Source organism: Salvelinus sp. IW2-2015, linkage group LG4q.1:29 (assembly GCF_002910315.2).
Source record: "Salvelinus sp. IW2-2015 linkage group LG4q.1:29, ASM291031v2, whole genome shotgun sequence".
NCBI classification, from domain to species: domain Eukaryota; kingdom Metazoa; phylum Chordata; class Actinopteri; order Salmoniformes; family Salmonidae; genus Salvelinus; species Salvelinus sp. IW2-2015.
The window spans coordinates 27,592,551-27,619,014 of record NC_036842.1 but is presented as its reverse complement, the minus strand read 5'-3'; the positions used below and the strand labels follow the sequence as shown (position 1 = coordinate 27,619,014).

The following is a 26,464-nucleotide window of genomic DNA, read 5'->3' as shown; positions in this document are numbered from 1 at the left end:
GGACTGCTCCTACTGGGGAGTGCAAATATGGCTGACCAGTGGCTTCAAAGCCACTCAAATGGTCACTACATAGAATCAGCAATAAAATGTTTGTTGCCACGTTCACATGCTAGTCAGATCTAGATAGCAAGTCGTAAATGTCCAAGTTATCTGGTTGGCGTGTTCAACCAGTTAGGGAATCTGATATTTCCGACTAGCAAGTGAAGGCAGCACATATACATTACTGGTGTTGGTCACAGGGCCGAGATGAAAGCCCTTTTCAGAGAAGAGAATCAAGCGACATGTAGTTTCTATCTTGTTCATACCTGTAGATCAGAAATTCAAACACAGCTTGGGTCAAGTGTATGTAGGCCTGCCCTGCTCTTGTAATTCCAGTTTCTGTTAATTACAAAACGTGTTATCTGATGACAAAAATCAATGGATCTGAATACTACAAGTAGGAAAGCTCATTGTAAACAAAAAAGCATTTCTTTGCAAGACTGGACCACCTCTCACAATACTCTCAACTCAAGCCTGTAAAAACAGAGAGATAGAAATATGATCCGTTTCCGCAAGCAATGTTTATAAGCATCAGCATTTTAATGGGACAAAGCAAGAACACGTTATAGCATCAGCAACATAACCCCACCCCCAAAACATAAGGTCTATCCTTAGGCACTGCCTACTCTATGATAAATTGGTTGGTTAAAATTAAATTAACTCAAAATAAGGCAACACAATGGGTCTCATCCAACTGTATTATTTAAACAACTCCATGGGGGGGGGGGGGGGCACAGTGCAAAATTATGATCCATTCAAGTTTTTTTTATTTTATGTTTGATAACCATTTACTACTTTGTCATAAAAAAAACACCAAAAAGTTCAATATTTAGGTTTTATACACAGAATAACTTTAATTCTACATTACTTTTCAGTATAGATCATTTTTGCACTGCCGTTCGCTCTCCTCAGGCCCCTGGAAGAATCAAATGTTGCACTGTCCCTACATTGTAATGGACTAGCATTTAGCAGTGATGCTAATATGCCCCAGTCTAGTTTAAATCCCCAGCCCTGGCCGTCAAAAAGCAAGCAAGCTTCCATAATTAACATGAGGTTTTTCCCTCTTTATACAGCGTCAGAACAGTTGAACAGACTTTCTTGGGTTATTTACATACAAAACAGTATACGTACGTACGCCCTCCTAAAACAAGTTTCAAAAGGAAAAAAGTGGAATGCAAAACAATTCAAAATACCTAGAATTTGTGTAACATCAAATTTTGTGAAAAGGTAACTAAGTAATAGTATTGTGCAATATTTGTCTGCCTTTAAAAGAAAGAAGAACAGTGGCAGTAATCCCTGCAATTGTTTCTTAGTTGAGATATTGAAATTTAAAAAAAAATACAACAGTTGACATCCATTTCATTCGTTTTTTATAAACATAAAAAACAAAAAAAGGTTCTTACATTTCACATGATTCCATGGAGTCATTGCTTTAAACATTTCTTTAAAATGAGTCCCAAAACAAACAAAAAACAAAAAGGCAAAGCTCGTTTCTTAACGATATCAGCAGTGGAAATCGTTCTAAACAAACCAACGAGAAAAAGCAAATCCAAAATAAGTCTATCATTTAATAGTACTTTAATTAAAAATGGCATAGTCCTTTTTGATTCATGAGTCAGTTGTAGGGTGTGTGTACGCATGTATACAGTACCAGTCAAAAGTTCAGACACCTACTCATTCCAGTTGTTTTTTTTGTTTGACTATTTTCTGCATTGTAGAATAGTGAAGACATCAAAATTATGAAATAACACATATGGAATCATGTAGTAAGCAAAAAAAAGTGTTAAAGTAATCAACATATATTTTATATTCTTCAAATTAGCCACCCTTTGCTTTGATGACAGCTATGCACCCTCTTGGCATTCTCTCAACCAGCTTCATGAGGTAGTCACCTGGAATGCATTTCAATTAAGAGGTGTGCTTTGTTAAAAGTTAATTTGTGGAATTTTCCTTCTGAATGCCTTTCAGCCAATCAGTTGTGTTGTGACTAGGTAGGAGTTGGTATACAGAAGATCGTCTTTTACCAAATAAGGCTAAGTCCATATTATGTCAAGAAAAACTCAAATAAGCAAAGAGAAATGACAGTCCATCATTACTTTAAGACATGAAGGTCAGTCAAAGCAGGACATTTCAAGAACTTTGAAAGTTTCTTCAAGTGCAGTCGCAAAAACCATCAAGCGCTATGATGAAACTGACTCTCATGAGGACCGTCACAGGAATGGTTGACCCAGAATTACCTCTGCTACTGAGGATAAGTTCATTAGTTACCAGCCTCAGAAATTGCATCCCAAATAAATGCTACACAGAGTTCAAGTAACAGACATCAACTGTTCAGAGGAAACTGTGTGAATCAGGCCTTCATGGTCCAATTGCGGAAAGAAACCACTACTAAAGGACAGCAATAAGAAGAGACTTGCTTGGGCCAAGAAACACGACAAATGGACATGAGACCGGTAGAAATCTTTCCTTTGGTCTGATGAGTCCAAATTAGATTTTGGTTCCAACAGCCGTGTCTTTGTGAAACACATGGTAGTTTAACGGATGATCTCTGCATGTGTGGTTCCACGTGAAGTATGGAGGACGAGGTGTGATGGTGCTTTGCCGGTGACACTGTCTGATTTATTTATAGAATTCAAGGCACACTTAACCAGCATGGCTACCACAGCATTCTGCAGCGATACGCCATCCCTTCTGGTTTGCGCTTAGTGGGACTATAAGTTGTTTTCAACAGGACAATGACACCTCCAGGCTGTGTAAGGGCTATTTGACCAGGAAGGAGAGTGATGAGAGCTATATTAGATGACCTGGATTCTACAATCACCCGACCTCAACCCAATTGAGATGGTTTGGGATGAGTTGGATCACAGAGTGAAGGAAAAGCAGTGTTCAGCATGTGGGAACTCCTTCAAGAAAGTTGGAAAAGCATTCCTCATGAAGCTGGTTGAGAGAATGCCAAGAATGTGCAAAGCTGTCAAGGTAAATGGTGTCTAATTTGAAGAATCTCAAATATAACATTTATTTTGATTTGTTTAACTCTTTTTTTGGTTACTACATGATTCCATGTGTTATTTCATAGTTTTGATGTCTTTACTATTATTCTACAATTTAGAAAATAGTACAAATAAATAATAACCCTGGAATAAGTAGGTGTGTCCAAACTTTTTACTGGTACTGTATACACACACGTGTGTATCTTATATACCAGGACTGGGCAACTGGGCAACTCTATCGCCAATGACACACAAGCGTTTCCTCCTCTTCTCCACCTTAAAACTTACATGTAAAAACAGGTTGGGGGGGGGGGGGGGACGGACAGGGGAACCCCCCCCCCCCCCCTCCCCGTCATAGAGTTCTTAATCATGTTGTAAAAGACAGGGCACATGTTGGCCCCCCCACCCCCTGTATAGGATCCCTGTTGTGGAGGGTAGGAGGCCGACTCTGGGCCGCCAGGCCAACGCTGATCAGTGGGTGTGGTAGCCAGCGGTGCCCATGCCGGACTGGTTGGCCAGCACAGTCCCATTGACTCCCTGTCCAGGCTCCACCACACCGCCATTACTGACGGCTCCCACGCCCGTCCACCCTGCACCCGCCTGTAAATGGCTACACAGAGACAACATGGAGGTTAGAGGATAGATGAAGGATGGGGAGAGAAAGGTGTAAACACAAAATCGGTGATGGTTAAAGGACAGGAGGGTAAAGGTAATGAGGGATGAAGAGAGAGCGCAACGACATGAACAAGAAGTTAAGATTGATCTTCAAGGGCCACTGATGTTAAACAAGTCTCCTCCCAACATCTGGGCTGAAATGTTATACACGTCTCCTGACATCTGGGGTGCATTTCCTTCAAACAACTTGTTCCCTTCCCTCTAGGAGTCCATGAGTACTCACTTGAATCCCTGCTGGTTCCAGGCCTGTCCGTAGACTCCGTAGGTGGGCACCTGCCACCCGTTTGGGACGTATTGGCCAATCTGCTGGGCGTTACCGTACCACTGGGCATACTGGCCGTAGGGCTGCGCCGCAAAACCTATTTTGTTCTGCTGTGGAGACAACACTTAGGTTTCAAATTATGTAATTGATGAACTATTGGATCAAAATGAGTCTACTATGTTTTCTGTTTCCTTAGATACCCATAAGCGCAGCAAATTGGGCTAACTGCTACATCAAGCCCCTAAAACTGAGCATGTAGATATGTTATTACACATGTATAATATATCCATGTTATTACCCATGTATAATATATCCATGTTATTACCCATGTATAATATATCCATGTTATTACCCATGTATAATATATCCATGTTATTACCCATGTATATTATATCCATGTTATTACACATGTATATTATACCCATGTTATTACACATGTATAATATACCCATGTTATTACACATGTATATTATATCCATGTTATTACACATGTATATTATATCCATGTTATTACACATGTATAATATCTAAGAGAGTATAAAGGATGTTGTATGAGAAAGGAAGTGCTGTTACCTGCGGTCTTACCTGAGGCATCTGTACCTGCTGCATGGGGCTGACCATGTCTGTGGTTTCTTTCCCCCAGTAACACTTCACCACGTGACCATCTATGGACGTCCCGTTCACTGACACTATGGCGTGGGCCGCTCCCTCGTGGGAGTTGAACCTATACCAGGGAGACGCAGGTGAGAGGAAAATCTCCCAAACAACTTCCAAGGTCACCATCAGGGCTCTTCCCATCGAACTAGAGATGCAGACACCTGGTCAGCAGTCAAACGTGCCACGTTTTCACCTGGAGATGACCAGCTTTTGCTGTGATTCTGGGTTACTCTGTTGGAATAAGGGCTTCTGTAACAGTGTATTCTGTAGACAATCTGCATGGACTTACCTCACAAATGAGTAGCCTTTGTCTGGGAAAACTCTGATCTCCATGATCTGACCGAAGGGGGTGAAGGTCTGCCTCATCAGTTGCTCTGGAAACAACAAGGTACATCAGTAAGGATGGGGTCACCAATGACATCACATATTCCATCTAAATAACCTGCAAGCTATGTTGTGACTTCCATAGTACAGATTGTCTTGAGGTTCTGACCTGTGAGGCCTGTTGTGACACCTCCACAGTAGACGGTACAGTTGCTGGGACTGGACTGGTTCACAACCTCTTCAAACGACAGGTGTTTGGTGTTTGCTGCTCCACAGGGGAGAAGGTTGATTTAAAACATGAATGGAAAAAATAGATGCCAATTTTTTTCATTTCTTTTTTTCCAAATCGGATGCCAGCAGGTGTAGCGCGAGTCATTCTTTAGAGTGGTGTGTCTAACTCACTCTCGTAGGTGGCTTTGGGCGCAGGGGGCTTCCTGGTGGCCCAGTTAGTCCTGATCTGCCGTCCTCCCAACCACTGACCTCCCATCTGTTGGATGGCATTCTCTGCATCCTACACACAAAGGCATACCATTTATTATGCATAGTGATAGTAATAATGGTGTAACATAGAATCTAATTCACGTCTTCACCCATGTAAACTCCGTAGCTCAAAGTAGCTACTGAATTACAGGGTGGTATTTGCTTGGCTAAACATTGCTGGGTGACGTCTGAGGGGGGACACAAAAAAGGAATGGAGTCTCACACTGCTCCGATGCTAATGATTTCTTGCAAACAACCAACCCAGATGCAGCACAGTAAGCCGAGAATGGGAGGGGGCGGGCACTCACCCATTTGTTGAAGAAGGACACAAAGCCATAGCCTTTAGATTTGCCAGTAGCCATGTCTTTCACCACCCGAGCATCACTGTGGACAGAGACTACTGTTAGCAAGACAATAGGAAGTTATGGCCTCTGCCAACTGATCCATCTGTGTTTCTAGGAAGCTTTTCCTTGCCACCGACTAACTGGGTTGCTGTCCAGGGAGGTTTTGGCCCCACATTGCTGTAAAGCACTGGATGATAAGTATGATACTAACAAGTGCTGTGATTAGTATTTCATTAGCTGCTTGTTGAGAGACATACTCCAAAAAGACCTGTAGAGAACATATTTTACAGATGAATGCTGCGAATACAGCTTGTTCTCGTGTTCAATCAATACATTCACGATTGAAGGAACATATCTTTGTAGTGTTTTTGAATAAGCATAAGCGAGATAACTGGGGTAGGGAGAAACAGATAACTCACGATATCCTCCCAAAGGGGGCGAAAGCAGCTTTGATGTCATCCGTGGTGATTTCAGGACTGAGGTCTCCAACGAAAACATGGAAGTGATCTGAACACAAACAGAATCATGTGTATAAAACATTTTTGAAGGTGACAAAAAGTCAAATCATTTTAGGCAGCAATGCTAACGATTCTTGGAATAATATTGGATAACACAAGTGTGCTCTAAATGCCCCATACAAAGTCTAGCCACATTTGAATAATTATTAAGTTTCCATGCTTTATATAGGCACTACTCCTTTAACAGTTAGGTACAGTGCATGTCAAAGTATTAATAGAGATAGTACTCACTGCTTGTGTCTTTCTTCTGGCTGCTAGGGGTTGTGGCCCAGTTCACCTTGACCTCCTAAAGAAGAGAAAGAGAGATGGAAAGAGAAAAAGATAGAGGGGGATGGAAAGAGGGGTGAAAAGCAAGCCTTACTTGTACAGCACGCGTCTGTCAGCCTATTAGAGGGCTTGTTGTAGTCACACCAGTGATAGAGGGAAAGCCTGGTCACACTCAGACTACGTCACAATTCAGTCTCACCGTCCAATCAATCAAATTTGGAACAAAACGTCTAGGAAGTAAAAAAAAAAATAAAAAAAAAAAAGGTCCAAATAACAAGGGACTTACAAACAAGTGAATTTTACGAACTTGTATTACTCCTCAAATGGTCCTTCAATACCTGTTGAGGATAAAATATTTTCAACTGAATGTGTCTTTAAAGATATAAATAGTATTAGTTGGATTCTTTATGCAAAGGATTTTTGCAAAAGAACACAGTGTACAGAAAAATAAGGGTAGAAGTATAGGAGTGTAATTTGAAACCGGTCAATGGGGAACACTACTTAGAAAGATTACACAACCCAACCAGGTTTAAAGTCATTGGACATGCTGCCAATATTAATTGCCTATGCCAAGTTCTCTTCTGAGCATGAAACTGTACATGGGTGATGTCCAGAAGCTGTTTCTACCAGTAGGATTAAATAGTATGTAGAGTAGTAAGCCTATTAGCTACAACCAATCTGGGATGGCCAGGGTCAGGTGGCCAGGGTCCCAAATCAGTAGCTAGCAAAAAATAAATACATAACATCTTATCAACAGGAGTATCATAGTGTTTGAATTCAAGTGCAATCCGTCATCCACGCTCCTTCATTCAGCATCTCCCCCAGGTCAAATGAACCAGACGTTTCATTTACATTGCGAGATCTGCTGGCTTCAAACCCAAATGAATGGGAAAGATTGTAATATGACTGAATTAGATGGTGCCAATGTCAAACTTCCCCATTAATTAGAGATTGAGGCCTGCAGATTGATCCTAATTTATATAGAATGGCATCTACACAACATTTGTGTGGAATATGTAGTCTTATCTGGGCTATCTTTAGACATGTGAGGAATGGAGACAGTAGCCTACCGTTGTAAGGAATGCTGCAAGACCATTCAAATGTAGCCTACTTATATTTAAAAAAAATAATAATAATACATTCTGGTGTTGCGGTATTATTGCTCAATGAGGAAACATTCCATGCATGTCATACTCCCTGATGTTTAATGTCAACTGTTGAGATTGAACTGATAACGTGATTCCATGTGATACCCAGTCCCAAATCAACCCCACCCCTAACCATTCCTCATAGGGCCGCCATATTGCTTGCACCCATCTGACCTTTCCAGACCTACATCAAGTAGGCCAACCCTCTCCTCCTTCCCCTCCCCAACCAGACTCACCCTGTAGATACGATAGCTTACCTTACCCATTATTTTACGACCATTCATTGCTGCGAGTGACGAGGCAGCGTGCCTGTGTTCGTAGAACTCCACAAAGCAGTATGGGTCATTACCTGCCGTCTGGAGGGGAACAGGGGACAGGAACTTTACCTTTGACACCAGACCTGCCCACCGTTTCATCCTACCCTTGTAAAATGTAGGCCTAGTTGAGTCTCCCTCCTTAAATAAGAATTTGTTCCTAACTGACTTGCCTAGTTAAATAAAAACAATTAAAATGTAAAGCATTTTATACTCCAGTTAGCCTATACAAATAAAATCCATTATCATTCATCATCATTTACAAATTGGCCAAACAATCTTCCTTCTATTTAGCTTGACACTCAATGTAAATCAAACCCAGAAAAAAAACTCGCAACAGTACAATGTGTTCTTAAACTGGCAGCTGACTATTACTGGTCAAAGCTATTCTGTCCTATTTGGCTAGTCAGTCCTGGGTCACTTTCAGTGGGTGCCAGATAAAGCAATAGTGTGTAGGACAGATATCCCTCTGTCATGTAGAACAGGGAATTGTGTGGTCATATTTGTTTTTGTTTAGGCTTTATACATTAAATTCCCATCTGCAATGTGTTGCAGACCACTGAATAGGCCCCTAGTCATGGTCGGCGCTCAGTAGGGACAAAACTAGAGAAAATGTTTTTGAAGCAGTGGTACCCCTCTCAACGAGTCCAAATACAGATGGGACGTTAAACCGAAAATGATCGAAACCGACCATACCAATCACTTATCGCAGGCATTTTGCTGATATTGTTCTTTAAAAGAAGTAGCCTATACTAGAGAAATGTGAAGTTTGAAATTAATTATCTAATATGGGTGATTGTTAATGGGACAATTGGTGCCTAGAACCATCAAACTAGTAGTAGTTTCAATGATAATTTACAAAAACTGCAGTGCACAATAAAATTATAAACTTATCCTATTCATTGTCATCATCATAATGCAGGCAATTTATCGCAATATGGATTTTTGTCCATAACGCCCAGCTCCAAGTCTAATCATAATGCCCTTTTTGTTTTTCCATTTCAAAACATTCTCTCCCATTTGTTCTGACTGAACATGGTGCAGTGGTAAGTAATTCTGAGTTGAATCTGATTGGAGAAGGTTCATTCCTAGCCAATAGGAAGGACTCACGTCTACTATCATTTTACAGCTCTTGCAGGGGCCGATCTGTCCAAACAGCTGCATGATGAGGGCTTCAGTCACATCCCGGGACAGGTTCCCCACATACCTGCAGCACAGTGACAACACATCAGCATGGACACCCTGGGTTCAACTCAGCAAATACAAGACAACGAATGCTCCACTTAGCTGATAGACAAGGAAGTGTGGTTGTGAAGATCTGGATTTAAAATGGATAGTTCACCACCATCGACAAAGTACAGCGGTATGAAACCGTCTGGAATTGTTTCTTATTTTGGGGCGAACTATCCCTTTAACTCAGTGTATTCTACCTCACAGCTAACAATTAAGAAGATATTGGGACTTCAAATCTTAAAATGGATACCAGCCCATGCAAGGCACCATATAGCAACAGTGGCCACATGAAGACAACTGAGGTGAAACTGAAACCATAACATAAGGCAGTGCCATACACAACCAGTGTATGGCACTGCCTTATGTTATGCCTTATGTTAACGTTAGCCGGCTTTGTTTGGAAAGTAGACACCTGGCTTTTACAGCTACTGAACATAATATTTGCAACATTTTCAAGACAGATTATGTTAGTGTCACAGTTTGTGTCTACTGCGAGAAAAACTAACACAAATGTATAGAGTAAGTAACATTCACAGTTAGAATATCCTAAATTAGGCGCCGAGGCCCTAGAATCTGGGCTTCCGAGAGGACTAGGCCGCGCTTTTACATTGCATTCAACAATTTCTATATGTGCATTATCTAGCATGGCCAGTGTCGTAGTTGCAACCAACACATTCATGTTAGTTAGCTGACATACTGAATCTCATTTGTTGAGGTATGGTAGGTAGTTAGCCAACAGCAACAGATAACACATTGATGTCCGACTATTATTGGTCATTGATGTATGCCGAGCAGTGTAGGTATAGCTAGCTAGCCAACGTTAGCAGTTAGGTTGTGCTTTCTTGAATACTGTATGGACACCGGTGTAGAAATGTAACGTTATCGGGCTGACGACAACAGCATTGCTCAGCATGATACAGAAGCTAATTTAGAGGCCCGGCATGCTGTCGACAAGAGTTAGTAAGCAAGATAGCTAGTTATCCTGCTAATCATGCGAACGTTAGTCTAACTCAAATATGATATTACCAAAATACACAAAATGCAAATGTAACTCCCATAGGCGAATAAGAACATCACAATATCTCTAAATGTTGAGATCTAAAAAGGTGGCTTTAGAGACAATTTTGCAAGTCGCAACATGTTCTCTTCTACAGCATAGGTGGCTACAGTGCCTTTGTCTTAGAAATGGACACGTCTGACATGTTAGTTAACTAGCCTATTAGCCAGTGCATTTCCATCATAAACCCAGTTGGCTGGCTCACAACTAGCTAGCTAATAAACAGGGGGGTAGAGAAATGGCTGACATGATTATTATGAACCACATCATATAAAAATGCAATTGACACATAAGACCAATGCACTGCTACTTGAAATAAATGGTCATTCGGCTAGCTAATAGCGTGCCGCTATTCATACATACAGGGTCTTGGGTGTTTCGTCGTCCATCATATTTTCCGACCGAGGTTGAGATCGAACCCTGAGAGAAAAATCCACGTGTGTCGTATTCTATGATGACCTTGGATTCTTGCTCCTTTACCCTATTTTGCTGATGTCCACTGAGCAATATCCAAAAATGTTTTAATGCGCAGTAAATCGCTCCGCCGCCCCTGCTAACTTCAATTATGAACAATAGAAAAGCGACATAAAATGGCGGAGAAAGAGAGCGGATATACGGCATCGCTAAGGTATAGCATCGCATGCGCACTGTGGCTTTGGTGAATGTACTGGCAGGATGGCGCGATGACCAAAATAAGACTTGTAATGCAACGATTGATTAACAGTAACATATGATTTGCGCTATGGATGGCATGTTGGATATTTGTTTTTATGTGTATGTAAAATGTAGGAGAAAATTGTGATAGAATGTAACAAAATAAGTGCGCCGCCCGGGAATCGAACCCGGGTCGCAAGAATGGGAATCTTGCATGATACCACTACACCAGCGGCGCATTACAATTGCTCGGATAATTTGGGTATTTAACCCTCACTGTAATACTGTATAACTTCCCTTTAATTGCAATTTTACATTTATTAAGATGTGTTCCTCTTGTCAATGATTTTGAATGTGGCTGGGTTAGGACAAATACGGTTCAGGTGTCCTCACTGAAGTTATATGCACCATCAGTGGTGTAAAGTACTTCAGTAACGTGACTTGCCTAGTTAAATAAAGGTTAAATAAATACGTTACTTGTAGTTTTTTGGGGGTATCTGTACTTTACTATTCATATTTGACAACTTTTACCCCTCTACATTCCTAAATAAAATAATGTACTTTTTACTCCATACATTTTCCCTGACACCCAAAAGTACTTGTTACACGTAGAATGCTTAGCAGGACAGGAACATTCACATATGTATGAAGAGAATATCCCTGGTCATCTCTTCAACCACTGATCTGATGGACTCACTAAACACAAAAGTAAATGTCTGAGTGTTGGAGTGTGCCCTGACTATCGGTGAATAAAATAAAAACATAAGGAATGTAAAACATATTTAAACTTTTGATGCTGAAGTATATTTTTGCAATTACATTTAAAAATAAATAATTTCAGAATTTTACTCTAGTATTCACATTAGTCGTTTTCTATTAAGGTATCTTTACTTTACTCAAGTATAACAACTGGGTACTTTTTCCCACCACTATGCACCATGCCATCAAGTCCTGCATAATCAAATTAGACAGCAGACACTTTACTTATTTATTTCAACACATGTATAAAAACAAATAAGACAATTTCAAATAACCACACATTGGTTTGGAAATATAGGGGGTAGCCACACTGACCCAGGGGTCTGAATTTCAGTGCTCTGTACACATCTGGGTGAGGTGGAAGAAACGTTGATTAATCCAAATTGCACTCAGGTCAAAAGTAGTGTACTATATGAGGATAGGCCAGAGTGTTCTTTTATTTCATAAACAACCTAGTAGTCCCTCATCTAGGGCAGATGTGCTGGTTAGTAATAAGATTCTCCATTCTCTTGATCTTGCGTTTGTTCGTGGGCATCTGTTTGTCGTAAATGCCGTGTCGTATCAGGTGTTCCTTGCTGTGGTGGACCAGGGCCCCATGCTGCAGCTGGAAAGAGCACAAAGCCTGCAGAGGCTTCAACAGAACCTGGAAGGGACAGGAAGAGGAAATGTACAGTCACGTACAGGCAGATTGCTACAAAGGGCCATCCGCCATCATGGTGTGGGTCTGTAGCGGCCTTATGCTCAGGAGCAGTGTTTGGGTCTTTACTCACAAAAAGTCATATTATTCATTACGCGTTACTTCTTTCAACAATAACTAATTACTTCACTTATTACTCCTTGGGAAAAGTAATTTGTTACACTACTTATTTTTTTACTTTTTTGCGTTACACACGTCCTCACTAAATGTAAACAACGTTACGTTAAGTAGGCCTATACACCAAAACAAGTACCTTAATAATGACAGATTCTACCATGGATAAGGGCAGCATTTCATCTACTACATACCCAGCTAAAAGCTTGTTCAGCTCTCCCTAATTTTACACCCTGTCCTGCTAAATGATTACAATCAAGCCTTGGTTGTTTGAATGAGGTAGGCCTACAGACATCTTCAGCAGCAGTTAGGTATCAGGGGGTTTTTCGATACGAGTTTTGTGTTGCCTTTGCAGAGTACTTCCACTTTAAGAAAGTCAATGTTTTAGACGCTTCTGTCATTTTTCATCTCTCTCATTAAAGCAGTTAGTAGTAGTGCGTGCATGAACAGGAACTTAGTGAGACTGAGGACGAAAACAAATTTGAATCTGGGATGGGTTTAAAAATATATATATATTGCACCATTAGAGAGAGAATAATAATCACAAATATTTACTTGGATCAATAACTAATAGGAAGGGAATGATGACAAAAGTAACAATCTATTTATTTGATCAGAAACTATATTATTATTACTCAAATTGGAGCAGTAACTCCATTACATTACTGGTTACTATAATATTTTTATTATTACTGTAACACGTTGCTTTATAATACATTACCCCCAACACTACTCAAGAGGGTAAGGTAAGGAGGGTAGAAGTCGTGAAACGTTATAGAAAGTACAGATAGAAATGGATGTTGTCTATTATGCAAACTGGAAACCATATATCTTGAGGCGGCATTTATTGTAGCTGGGGATTTTAACAAAGCACATTTGAGAACAAGGCTACCTAAATTCTATCAGCATATTGACTGTAGCACTCGCGCTGGTAAAACACTGGATCACTGCTACTCTAACTTCAGCGATGCATAAAAGGCCCTCCCCCGCCCTCCCTTTGGCAAATCCAACCATGACTCCATTTTGCGCCTCCCTTCCTATAGGAAGAAACTCAAACAGGATGTACCCATGCTAAGGACTATTCAATGCTGGTCTGACCAATCAGAATCCATGCTTCAAGATTGTTTTGATCACGCGGACTGGAACATGTTCCCGGGTAGCCTCAGAGAATAATATTGACGTATACGCCGATTCAATGAGTGAGTTTATAAGGAAGTGTATAGGAGATGTTGTACCTACAGTGACTTAAAACCTACCCTAAGCAGAAACCGTGGATAGATGGTGGCATTCCTGCAAAACTGAAAGCGCGAACCTCCGCATTTAACCATGGAAAGGTGACTGGGAATATAGCCGAATACAAACAGTCTAGTTATTCCCTCCACAAGGCAATTAAACAAGCGAAATGTAAGTATAGAGACAAAGTGGAGTCGCAATTCAACGGCTCAGACATGAGACGCACAGTTGAAGTCGGAAGTTTACATACACTTAGGTTGGAATCATTAAAACTCATTTTTTAACCACACCACAAATTTTTTCAACAATTGCTTACAGACAGATTATTTCACTTTATCACAAATCCAGTGGGTCAGAAGTTTACATACACTAAGTTGACTGTGCCTTTAAATAGCTTGGAAAATTCCAGAAAATGATGTCATGGCATTAGAAGCTTCTAATAGGCTAATTGACATCATTTGAGTCAATTGGAGGTGTACCTGTGGATGGATTACCTTCAAACTCAGTGCCTTTTTGCTTGACATCATGGGAAAATCAAAAGTAATCAGCCAAGACCTCAGAAAAACAATTGTAGACCTCCACAATTCTGGTTCATCCTTGGGAGCAATTTCCAAACGCCTGAAGGTACCACGTTCATCTGTACAAACAATAGTACGCAAGTATAAACACCATGGGACCGCGCAGCCGTCATACCGCTCAGGAAGGAGACGCGTTCTGTCTCCTAGAGATGAACGTACTTTGGTGCGAAAAATGAAAATCAATCCCAGAACAGCAAAAAACCTTGTGAAGATGCTGGAGGAAACAGGTACAAAAGTATCTATATCAGCAGTAAAACAAGTGCTTTTTCAACATAACCGGAAAAGCCGCTCAGCAAGGAAGAAGCCACTGCTCCAAAACCGCCATAAAAAAGCCAGACTAAGGTTTGCAACTGCACATGGGGACAAAGATTGTACTTTTTGGAGAAATGTCCTCTGGTCTGATGAAACAAAAATAGAACTGTTGGCCATAATGACCATCATTATGTTTGGAGGAAAAAGGGGGAAGCTTGCAAGCCAAGAACACCATCCCAACCGTGAAGCACGGGGGTGGCAGCATCATGGTGTGGGGGTGCCTTGCTGCAGGAGGGACAGGTGCACTTCACAAAATAGATGGCATCATGAGAAAGGAAAATTATGTGGATATATTGAAGCAACATCTCAAGACATCAGTCAGGAAGTTAAAGCTTGGTCGCAAATGGGTCTTCCAAATGGACAATGACCCCAAGCATACTTCCAAAGTTGTGGAAAAATGGCTTAAGGACAACAAAGTCAAGGTATTGGAGTGGCCATCACAAAGCCCTGACCTCAATCCCATAGACAATTTGTGGGCAGAACTGAAAAAGCGCGTACGAGCAAGGAGGCCTACCAACCTGACTCAGTTACACCAGCTCTGTCAGGAGGAATGGGCCAAAATTCACCAAACTTATTGTGGGAAGCTTGTGGAAGGCTACCTGAAACGTTTGACCCAAGTTAAACAATTTAAAGGCAATGCTACCAAATACTAATTGAGTGTATGTAAAAGTCTGACCCACTGGGAATGTGATGAAATAAATAAAATCTGAAATAAATCATTCTATCTACTATTATTCTGACATTTCACATTCTTCAAATAAAGTGGTGATCCTAACTGACCTAAGACAGGGAATTTTTACTAGGATTAAATGTCAGGGATTGTGAAAAACTTAATGTGTGTATTAGGTAGTTGTTGTGGAATTGTTAGATTACATGTTAGATATTGCTGTCGGAACTAGAAGCAAAAGCATTTCGCTACACTCGCAATAACATCTGCTAACCATGCATATGTGACCAATAAAATTAGATTTGTAGAACAAGTATGATTGTCTGTATATATATAAATATATATATATGATTGTCATGTCACGTACAGTATAGGTCTATATGCTACCCACCTCCTGTATTGCTTCGTTCCTCTCTAGGATGGACAGGGTGACAGCAGCACACTCCAGGGTGGACAGGCAGATGTTAGATGGCTGAGAACGGATCACATACTGGCTAGTCTGCTCACTCCTGCTCAGCTGTACCTGAAATACACAACGCAGCAGACTCCATTTCAGCAATAAAAATAACCAGACCATATACTTGAAAGCCCTTGATTTGGCTTGTAGATTGCACTTTTGGGACTATTGCATTGGCTCTATTGTACTTAATCAATACACCCCTGGTGTAAAGAAACCTGGTTCCATTATACTCAATCTACAGTGACTTACGAAAGTATTCACACCCTTTATTATAGCTGCGAGTATCTTGGGGTGTGTCTATAAGCTTGGCACATCTAGTCACTGGGATTTTTGCCCATTCTTCAAGACAAAACTGCTCCAGCTCCTTCAAGCTGGATGGGTTCCCCTGGTGTACAGCAATCCAAGACATTTAAAGGGTTCCCTTTAAACCACTTGCGTGTTGCTTTAGCAGTATGCTTAGGGTCATTGTCCTGCTGGAAGGTGAACCTCCGTCCCAGTCTCAAATCTCTGGGAGACTGAAACAGGTTTCCCTCAAGAATTTCCCTGTATTTAGCGCCATCATTCCGACCAGTTTCCCAGTCCCTGCCGATGAAAAACATCCCCACAGCATGATGCTGCCAACACCATGCTTCACTGTGGGGATTTTGTTCTCGGGGTGATGAGAGGTGTTGGGTTTGCGCCAGACATAGCATTTTCCTTGATGGCCAAAGATCTCAATTTTAGACTCATCTGACCAGAATACCTTCTTCCATATGTTTGGGGAGTCTCCCACATGCCCTTTGGCATACACCAAACGTGTTTGCTTATTTTTTTCTATAAGCAACTGCTTTTTTCTGGCCACTTCCGTAAAGCCCAGCTCTGTGGAGTGTACGGCTTAAAGTGGTCCTATGGACAGATACTCCAATCTCTGCTGTGGAGCTTTGCAGCTCCTTCAGTGTTATCTTTGGTCTCTTTGTTGCCTCTCTGATTAATGCCCTTCTTGCCCCTCTGATTAATGCCCTCTTTGCCTGGTCCGTGAGTTTTGGTGTGCAGCCCTCTCTTGGCAGTTTTGTTGTGGTGCCATATTCTTTAAATCTTTTAATAATGGAATTAATGGTGCTCCGTGGGATGTTCAAATTTTTTAATATTTTTTTTATAACCCAACCCTGATCTGTACTTCTCCACAACTTTATCCCTGGCCTGTTTGGACAGCTCCTTGGTCTTCATGGTGCCGCTTGCTTGGTGGTGCCTCTTGCTTAGTGGTGTTGCATACTCTGGGGCCTTTCAGAACAGGTGTATATATACACTGAGATCATGTGACAGATCATGTGACACTTAGATTGCACACAGGTATACATTTAACTAATTATGTGACTGCTGTAGGTAATTGATTGCACCAGATCTTATTTGGGGGCTTCATAGCAAAGGGGAAGAATACATATGCACGCACCACTAATCTGTTTTTACATTTTTTAAACAAGTAATTTTTTTCATTTCACTTCACCAATTTGGACTATTTTGTGTATGTCCATTACATGAAATCCAAATAAAAAACCATTTAAATTACAGGTTGTAATGCAACAAAATAGAAAAAGAGCTCCAAGGTGGATGAATACTTTTGCAAGGCACTGTATTGTGCCCTGTTGGAGTATAGCTGTTCCACCTGTTTGGGCTGGTGGAGCAGGGTGTTTCTGAGGAACATATCTTTTGCCTGGCTCCAGGTGCCATCGATGATGATGACATTGGGTCCCACTGCCCTCACAAATTGCTCTCCCATCCTGTCCTGGTCCCGGTCTTGTTTCTGGACTAGCTCCTCCAGGTTCTGAGCATCTGGTCCCGGGTACAGTATCAGGGTTCTGCTGTCTCGACACACTGCAGCCAGCTCTGGGTTCCTGTAAGGCAGAGAGAGAGGCAACATGTTTAGAGAGAATGATGTACATGTAATGTTCAGTATCGAACCAACATAAAGATAAATGTTTACCTCTCTTCATTGAATCTCCTTCCCACCAAGACCTTGCATTTTCCTGGGGGCAAACACGCAGCAAGGAGAGGAACGGTACGAAGCGCTCGACTCTCCTGAAAACACAGAGAAAATAATTTCCATTGTTATTTTTACTGACACAGTACCCAACCACACACACTGGATCGGAGGAGCATAGGGTCAGCTGCAGAGCAGTAACCCTGAAGCAGTTTGGGGCCTTACTCAAGGGCTAAACTCAGGGTTGTGAGTGAGTCGTTCCATAGGATTTTAATCACTTTATTAATGGACCCCTTGTGATTTGAACGAAAACTTCCATACATGTTTGCCCATGGTAGAAGTGGTCAAAGTGACTTTTTGGACCTGAATGCCAAAACATTGAGGGGCTCAACGTTGACCCATTTTGTCTACTCCACCTACCATGAGACAGCCATGTCTTCATCACCGTTTAGAAAAATGGTTGAGTTTGATATATACTGAACAAAAATATAAACGCAACATATAAAGTGTTGGTCCTATGTTTCATGAGATAAAGGATCTCAGAAATGTTCCATACTCACAAAAAGCTTATTTCTCTCAAATTGTGTGCACAAATTTGTTTACATCCCTGTTAGTGAGCATTTCTCCTTTGCTAAAACAATCCATCGACCTGACAGGTGTGACATATCAAGAAGCTGATTAAACAGTATGATCATTACACAGGTGCACCTTGTGCTGGGGACATCAAATGGCCACTCTTAAATTGTGCAGTTTTGTCACAACCCAATGCCACAAATGTCTCAAGTTGAAGGAGCATGCAATTGGCATGCTGACTGCAAGAATGTCCACCAGAGATGTTGCCAGATAATTAAATACTTATTTATCTACCATAAGCCGCCTCTAACATCATTTTAGAGAATTTGGCAGTACGTCGAACCGGTCCCACAACCGCCGACCACATGTAAGTCAGTGAAGAGCCGACTCTGGGATGCTGGCCTTCTAGGCAGGGTTCCTCTGTCCAGTGTCTGTGTTCTTTTGCCCATCTTAATCTTTTCAGTTCTTTTGCCCATCTTAATCTTTTCAGTTCATTGGCCAGTCTGAGATATGGCTTTTTCTTTGCTACTCTGCCTAGAAGGCCAGCATCCCAGAGTCTCCTCTTCATGGTTAACGTTGAGACTGGTGTTTTGCGGATACTATTTAATGAAGCTGCCAGCTGAGGACTTGTGAGGCGTCTGTTTCTCAAACTAGACACCCTAATGTACTTGTCCCCTTGCTCAGTTGTGCACCGGGGCCTCCCACTCCTCTTTCTATTCTGGTTAGAGCCAGTTTGCGCTGTTCTGTGAAAGGAGTAGTACACAGCGTTGAAAGCGATCTTCAGTTTCTTGGCAATTTCTCGCATTGAACAGCCTTCATTTCTCAGAACAAGAATAGACTGATGAGTTTCAGAAGAAAGTTCTTTGTTTCTGGCCATTTTGAGCCTGTAATCGAACCCACAAATGCTGATGCTCCAGATACTCAACTAGTCTAAAGAAGGCCAGTTTTATTGCTTCTTTAATCAAAACAACAGTTTTCAGCTGTGCTAACATAATTGCAAAAGATTTTCTAAATATCAATTAGCCTTTTAAAATGATAAACTTGGATTAGCTAACACAATATGCCATTGGAACACAGGAATGATGGTTGCTGATAATGGGCCTCTGTACGCCTATGTAGATATTCCGTTTTTTTTTTTATTATTATTATTTTTTTAAATCAGCCGTTTCCAGCTACAATAGTCATTTACAACATTAACAATATCTACACTGTATTTCTGATCAGTTTTATGTTATTTTAATGGGCAATTTTTGGGGCTTTTCTTTCAAAAACAAGGACATTTCTAAGTGACCCCAAACTTTTGAACGGTTGTGTATGTTGTAGCTCAAACCCTATTTTACATCATCTGAGGTGTTTATGTTGTGTTTGTGTTGTGCCTGCCATCAGTTGAGACACAGCATACTCTTGAATACAGGGTGGTTTCGTCCAAATCAAAAGCGGCGCAGTCAGAAAGTGATTGAAATCATATGGAACGACCCCCCCCCCACACACCCCACCTCTGCAGGATGCTGTACGATGTACAGACACGTGGAGACCTCCAGGGGGTGGACTGGCAGGAACGGGCAGAGACACACCTTCTGGGGACGGCTGTTTGGAGAGAAGAGGAGAGAGTGAAGATGTGTCCCAAACAGTCTTAAATAACTACCTTTCTCATCGCATACCTTTATATGTGACTGCCAGGGAGAGGTGAAAGGTATAACTATGGTGGATGACTGCTGAGAATTTGCTTTCACCTGTCCACAAATCAGTGTGCAGATAAAGGACTCAGTACTGGGGTGGTATTCATATTTATGCTGATTCTGTTCCAAAATGTTTAGTCCAAACGGAAAACATTTTGCAACAAAAACTAGAGTTTTGTATTGGACAAGTTCAGGCAGGTCCCTCCCCGTTTGCTTCCTGTTGAGTCTGGTAAATGGTATCCTTTGCAATACATAAATCAGGGTTGGGGAGTAACGGATTACATGTAATCTGTTACATGTAAGGGATTACAAAAAATGGTAACTGTAATCCGTTACCAGAAAAAATACTGTAATCAGATTACCAATACTTTTGAAAAACTAGATGATTACTTTGAGGATTAGTTTTAAATTCAGAAGGGATGTTTGCGCAAAAAAAATCTGTTTTCTAAATGACATTAAAATCAGCATTGAAAAAAGGCGTTGTTCCACCTGAGCGAGTCTGACCACAAGTCAGACCACTATGATGACACACCATATGTGTTTGATGGATCGCGGGAAAAGGGCATTAACAGGCTTTTGTAGGCCCCAGTCCAAGCTATGTCTTATAATGGTGCGACTGCTGTCGGCATCCAAAGATAATCCAACTTGAATAAACGCTTGGAGGTAAGGATGACAGTAGTGGTGTAGTCTTTGGCGATACGGATATCACTTATTATTGACATCTACATTGCGCATTGATGTGAATCACTCTGCTGCTCTTTCATTTAGCTATTTGCGCATTACGGATTGTGGTTGTTGTAGGTGGCTGTTCACAAACCTAAATGTGTATTTGAACCCAATAATGGTTGAATTCAATAAGTTTAAACTGTCTATCAATCATTGTTTTTGAAACCAGTGGACAGCAAATGAAAAATGCGCTCTTGCAACAGCTGCATAATGCGGATCCAAGCCTACGGAATAAAAGTGGGGCTTTTATTGATCAATCTAATTTATGCTGATAAAATAAATCCATAGGCCTAATGGACACATGCTTGCACACTTTTGATAGACTTAAAGGGACAAGCTGTAGTTGCTACATCCATTTTGGGATTCATAAATATTAAATATACAGTACCAGTCCAAAGTTTGGACACACCTACTCGTTGAAAAAAATTAAGAAAAACCCTTCAATGAGCCCAATCATTCCTCCATGCCAACAAAATCATAAACAACAGAGTAGGGCTGGCTAATATGTCCTTAGTTTTGGAGTCATACTCAGGTAAAATAATTTGGCTAATCTATACTTCCATATTTCCAAGTCTTATTCTTGAAGATCAAGAGGTATAACATTTATTGGAATGACTGGAATTCTGATAGACTTTGGTTTTTAATGTAAAGATATAATTTAATCGTATTATTATATGTAGGAGAAAGCAATGGGTTAGAAGAAGCCTACATAACCAACCCATAAAGTAACATTTTACACCCATATATGGCCAGCTATGTAAACTTAGACATAGATTTATCCTGCAATAGATGTCATTCGAATGATAACATACATTTGTGTCTTCTTCTAATGCCTCTTAAGGGGAAAGTAATCTAAAAGTAAATTAATCTAAATCAGATTGTTACTGCGTTTGGGGTAATCTAAAAATTACGTTACTGATTACAACTTTGGACAGGTAACTTGTAACTGTAACGGATTACATTTAGAAAGTAGCCTACACAACCCTGGGCATAATGAATGAAGCCCTGTACTATTTGAGAATTAGTCTACCCCTAGCCTCGCGAGGGAATCCTTCCACATATCGTCTCGTTAGAAGCACCAGAATAGTTAATGGAGAGAATGAATATCCTCCTGTAGCTAGCTTGTCTCTTAGGCGGGTTGCCTCCAAGGCTCCCACAGGGTACCACGGGTCTAATCATTAATCCAAACTGTTGCGTTTGGCATGAATTCGTGTAATCAATACACCCCAGTTGTAGCTACAAAATTGTAACTGGATATGTGATGGTCCATTACAGTAACTAGCTAATCCTAAATATTTGACTGATAAAGCTTTCATTCACATACTATGAATCAATGGTGGTGGCGAAGATACTGGTAACTTCTATATTTTGTTGCGGTGCTCCCAGTGAACTTACCAACATCGTAAACATGTGGGTCGTCTCTCGCAGACATCTACAGGCAGAGATCGCAGATCCCCAAAGCCGTCCACGTCTTCGTCATCTTGCGAAGAAGAGCTGCCACAATTGGCAGATTCAACTGGAGCAAGAGGGTGGTTTAGGGAAAGATCTGAGAGACCTTGGCATGTTGTGTCCATTACAATTGTATGGAACATGAAAAAATGAAGGGAAACTCGTATCAGCTTCTCGTCAGTAACACCAGAAGAACTTCCGGGTTACGGAATTTCGGACATTTTCTAAATAAAAGTCCACCACGTAATAGTAGGAAGGTGTCATTAACCTGTATTTATTCATGTGTATGAAAAATAATTCTCTAAACATTAACAATGATTCATATTTGTTCATAAATTCATATTCGTTCACATTTGCATTAAATGTGGGTTTTAAAACAGGGTTAATTAAATGCCCCCAATGCAAATCACTGTATATCAGTGGAGGCTGGTGGGAGGATATAGGAAGACGGGCTCATTGTAATGACTGTAATGGAACCAATGGAATGAAGTCAATGTGTTGTTTCGATCTGTTTGATTTGTTTGGTACCATTCCATTGATTCCGTTCCAGCCATTACAATGACCCGGTCCTCCTATAGCTCTTCCCACCAGCCTCCTCTGCTTTATATGCATTACATATTGGCTTATACAGGAAAAAAACGATTATTTTGCCCGATGTAAAAGTGGGGTGGGGAGTACTCAGTAGGGTCTGTAGCATCTATATATAGTGTAATTACATAGGGCTCTGAATAATACGGCGTGTTGCTGGACTTTTACTGTGGTCAAACAGCTTAAAATGGCGTGCTTGGACACTAGTGCTGAGTGATTAGTGCTTTTTGGGGAGTGCCAAGATGGATGCACAGTGGCTTCAACACAGCGCTCCCGCTCAGTCGTCTAGAGTATATATTAATCATTGGATTTATCTGTAGAAAAAAACGAACGAAATGGAATTCAAAAATTTGAACCAACCAAACAATTTTGGTTAATCGCTCAGCACTACTGGACACTATATGGTACAAACATAGTCTGTACAGGAAAAACTATTATTTGTGCCAATGTAAAAGTGGGGAGGGGAGTACTCAGTAGTGTCTGAAGAATCTATATGGTGGCATTTCATGTGGCTCTGAACAATACGGAGTGTTGCTGGACTTTTACCATGGTTAAACAGCTTAAAATGGGGTGCTTGGACACTGTTTGGTACAAATACAGCATTGTACATGAAAAACAAATCTTTGTGCTGATGTAAAAGTGGGGTGGGGAGCACTCAGTAGGGTCTGTAGAAATCTATATATGCTGTTATTTCATGGGGGACTGAGGTCTATATGCCAGCAACACTTTCTACTTCACTCCCTCCATTGGTCGCAATGCAATACATTATATGCCTATAAATGACATACTGGCTTATAGAGAGAAAATTATTCTAGGTGCAGAAATAAAAGTGGGGTTGAGATTACTCACTAGGATCTGTAGAATCTATATATTTTTTATTTAACCTTTATTTAACCAGGTAGGCTAGTTGAGAACAAGTTCTAATTTACAACTGCGACCTGGCCATGATAAAGCAAAGCAGTGCGACACAAACAGCAACAAAGTTACACATGGAATAAACAAACATACAGTCAATAACACAATAGGGGAAAAAGTCTACATACAGTGTGTGCAAATGAGGCAAGATAAGGGAGGTAAGGTAATAAATAGGCCATAGTGGCGAAATAATTACAATTTAGCAATTAAACACTGGAGTGATAGATGTGCAGAAGATGAATGTGCAAGTAGAGATACTGGGGTGCAAAGGAGCAACAACAAAAAAATAACAATATGGGGATGAGGTAGTTGGATGGGCTATTTACAGATGGGCTATGTACAGGTGTGGTGATCTGTGAGCTGCTCTGACAGCTGGTGCTTAAAGTTAGTGAGGGAGATATGAGTCTTCAGCTTCAGTGATTTTTGCAATTCTTTCCAGTCATTGGTAGCAGAGAACTGGAAGGAAAGGCGGCCAAACGAGGAATTGGCTTTGGGGGTGACCAGTGAAATATACCTGCTGGAGCGCGTGCTACGGGTGGGTGCTGCTATGGTGACCAGTGAGCTGAGATAAGGTGGGGCTTTACCTAGCAAAGACTTATGGATGAGCTGGAGCCAGTGGGTTTGGCAACGAATATGAAGCGAGGGCCAGCCAACGAGAGCATACAGGTCGCAGTGGTGGGTAGTATATGGGGCTTTGGTGACAAAACGGATGGCACTGTGATAGACTGCATCCAATTTGCTGAGTAGAGTGTTGGAGGCTATTTTGGAAATTACATCGCCGAAGTCAAGGATTGGTAGGATAGTCAGTTTTACGAGGGTATGTTTGGCAGCATGAGTGAAGGATGCTTTGTTGCGAAATAGGAAGCCGATTCTAAATTTCATTTTGGATTGGAGATGCTTAATGTGAGTCTGGAAGGAGAGTTTACAGTATAACCAGACACCTAGGTATTTGTAGATGTCCACATATTCTAAGTTAGAACCGTCCAGAGTAGTGATGCTGGATGGGTGGGCAGGTGCGGGCAGCGATCAGTTGAAGAGCATGCATTTAGTTTTACTTGCATTTAAGAGCAGTTGGAGGCCACAGAAGGAGAGTTGTATGATATTGAAGCGCGTCTGGAGGTTAGTTAACACGGTGTCCAAAGACTTCCGGACCTCTGGCCAGAAGTATACAGAATGGTATCGTCTGCGTAGAGGTGGATCAGAGAATCACCAGCAGCAAGAGCGACATCATTGATATATACAGAGAAAAGAGTCGGCCCGAGAATTGAACCCTGTGGCACCCCCATAGAGACTGCCAGAGGTCCGGACAACAGGCCCTCCGATTTGACACACTGAACTCTGTCTGAGAAGCATTGGTGAACCAGGCGAGGCACAGTCATTTGAGAAACCAAGGCTGTTGAGTCTGCTGATAAGAATGTGGTGATTGACAGAGTCGAAAGCCTTGGCCAGGTCTATGAATACAGCTGCACAGTATTGTCTCTTATCGATGGAGGTTATGATGTCGTTTAGGACCTTGAGCGTGGCTGAGGTGCACCCATGACCAGCTCGGAAACCAGATTGCATAGCTGAGAAGGTACGGTGGGATTCGAAATGGTCGGTGATCTGTTTGTTAACTTGCCTTTCGAAGACCTTAGGAAGGCAGGGTAGGATAGATATAGGTCTGTAGCAGTTTGGGTCTAGAGTGTCTCCCCCTTTGAAGAGGGGGATGACCGCGGCAGCTTTCCAATCTTTGGGGATCTCAGACGATATATGGTGCAGTGGAGGCAGCTGAGGGGAGAACGGCATCAAATAATAATAATGGCCGCAACGAAGCAAATGGAATGGCATCAAACACCCGGAGACCATGTGTTTTATGTATTTGATACCATTCCACTGACTAGGCTCCAGTCATTACCACGAGCCCATTCTTCCCAATTAAGGTGCCACCAACCTCCTGTGATATGGTGTTATTTCAAGGGGGACTGAGATCTACAGTATATACCCAGCAACACTTTCTACTCCACCCACTCCATTCACTGCAATGCAATACACTGTAGGCCTATAGGGGATTAGTTACTTCTAAGACAAAATGTAAACAATGATGGACTGGCATACCTCTTAACGACCTAGATTATTAACCAAGTGATGATGAGCCAGTTTCGCCTTTTACAAATTTAAATCAGCTCGAGTCCAGCCTTGACCTATGCCAAAAGAATGCCTCTTGGCCAAACAAATAATGTCAAATGACATAAAATATAAAATGGACACTATAATGTTAAAACACTACATTTTGTGTTCATAAACCAGGGTCCACTCCACTCACTAGAGCCCCGTAAATACAAAACAGACAATCCCCTCTTCAAGCCTCTTCCTTCGAGTAAACAGATGAGGTCCACAAAGGCCACAACAGCAAGGCTCTGCAACCTGGTCTCAGAACATGCCATATTATTCTTTACGTAGATTCGAGATATATATTATCAGATATGGTATGTATTCATCTGGGGATGTCCATCACCCAGTTCGTATGGTATGTGATGCGCTCTATCATAATCTGTCGGGAAGTTGCAATGGCAAATTTGCATGCAAATTGTGTTGTTGTCAACGTTCAGATTTTGCTTTTAAGGGGGTTCATCTGGTTTTTAAAAAACAATGTCTTTGCTTTCATAATCTGTTATATCTATTATTGCCAAATTCAGAGTATAAATATAGTTTTTAATTGTATAAATGTAGGATGAAATATAGCAACAATGCACTTTCACATTTGTTCGGTGGATGCTAGCTAGCTTGTAACACATCAGGTCAGGCTTTCGTGTAAC

At 41.2% G+C, this 26,464-nt stretch overlaps 2 protein-coding genes and 1 non-coding gene across 6 annotated transcripts; all 3 read right to left on the bottom strand.

Annotated features, from left to right (window-relative positions):
• Nucleotides 1-555: 555 nt before the first annotated feature.
• LOC111961769 (cytotoxic granule associated RNA binding protein TIA1) lies at nucleotides 556-10,923 on the bottom strand. 4 transcript variants are annotated; one of them, XM_023984290.2, is made up of 12 exons: nucleotides 10,672-10,923; nucleotides 9,129-9,225; nucleotides 7,962-8,060; nucleotides 6,521-6,575; nucleotides 6,191-6,278; nucleotides 5,736-5,811; nucleotides 5,350-5,458; nucleotides 5,117-5,212; nucleotides 4,913-4,997; nucleotides 4,540-4,690; nucleotides 3,928-4,073; nucleotides 556-3,639 (listed from the first exon to the last, which is right to left on the bottom strand). In XM_023984290.2, the coding sequence occupies exons 1-12, from the start codon at nucleotides 10,698-10,700 to the stop codon at nucleotides 3,501-3,503; spliced, it is 1,170 nt and encodes a 389-aa protein (XP_023840058.1). In that variant the 5' UTR covers nucleotides 10,701-10,923; the 3' UTR covers nucleotides 556-3,500. The 4 variants fall into 4 exon arrangements, with proteins under 4 accessions (XP_023840058.1, XP_023840057.1, XP_023840059.1 ...); XM_023984289.2 differs by having other exon boundaries at nucleotides 3,928-4,076; nucleotides 10,672-10,922; XM_023984291.2 differs by having other exon boundaries at nucleotides 3,928-4,076; nucleotides 4,552-4,690; nucleotides 10,672-10,922.
• A 206-nt stretch (nucleotides 10,924-11,129) lies between these two features.
• Nucleotides 11,130-11,200, bottom strand: trnag-ccc (transfer RNA glycine (anticodon CCC)). The gene has a single exon. It is a non-coding gene; the product is annotated as a tRNA-Gly (tRNA).
• Nucleotides 11,201-11,936: 736 nt separating this feature from the next.
• Nucleotides 11,937-22,348, bottom strand: dtwd2 (DTW domain containing 2). The gene is made up of 6 exons (XM_023984288.1): nucleotides 22,113-22,348; nucleotides 19,809-19,899; nucleotides 17,743-17,837; nucleotides 17,425-17,653; nucleotides 15,714-15,845; nucleotides 11,937-12,364 (listed from the first exon to the last, which is right to left on the bottom strand). Exons 1-6 carry the CDS (start codon nucleotides 22,307-22,309, stop codon nucleotides 12,185-12,187), a joined length of 924 nt encoding a protein of 307 aa, XP_023840056.1. The 5' UTR covers nucleotides 22,310-22,348; the 3' UTR covers nucleotides 11,937-12,184.
• Nucleotides 22,349-26,464: the final 4,116 nt, after the last annotated feature.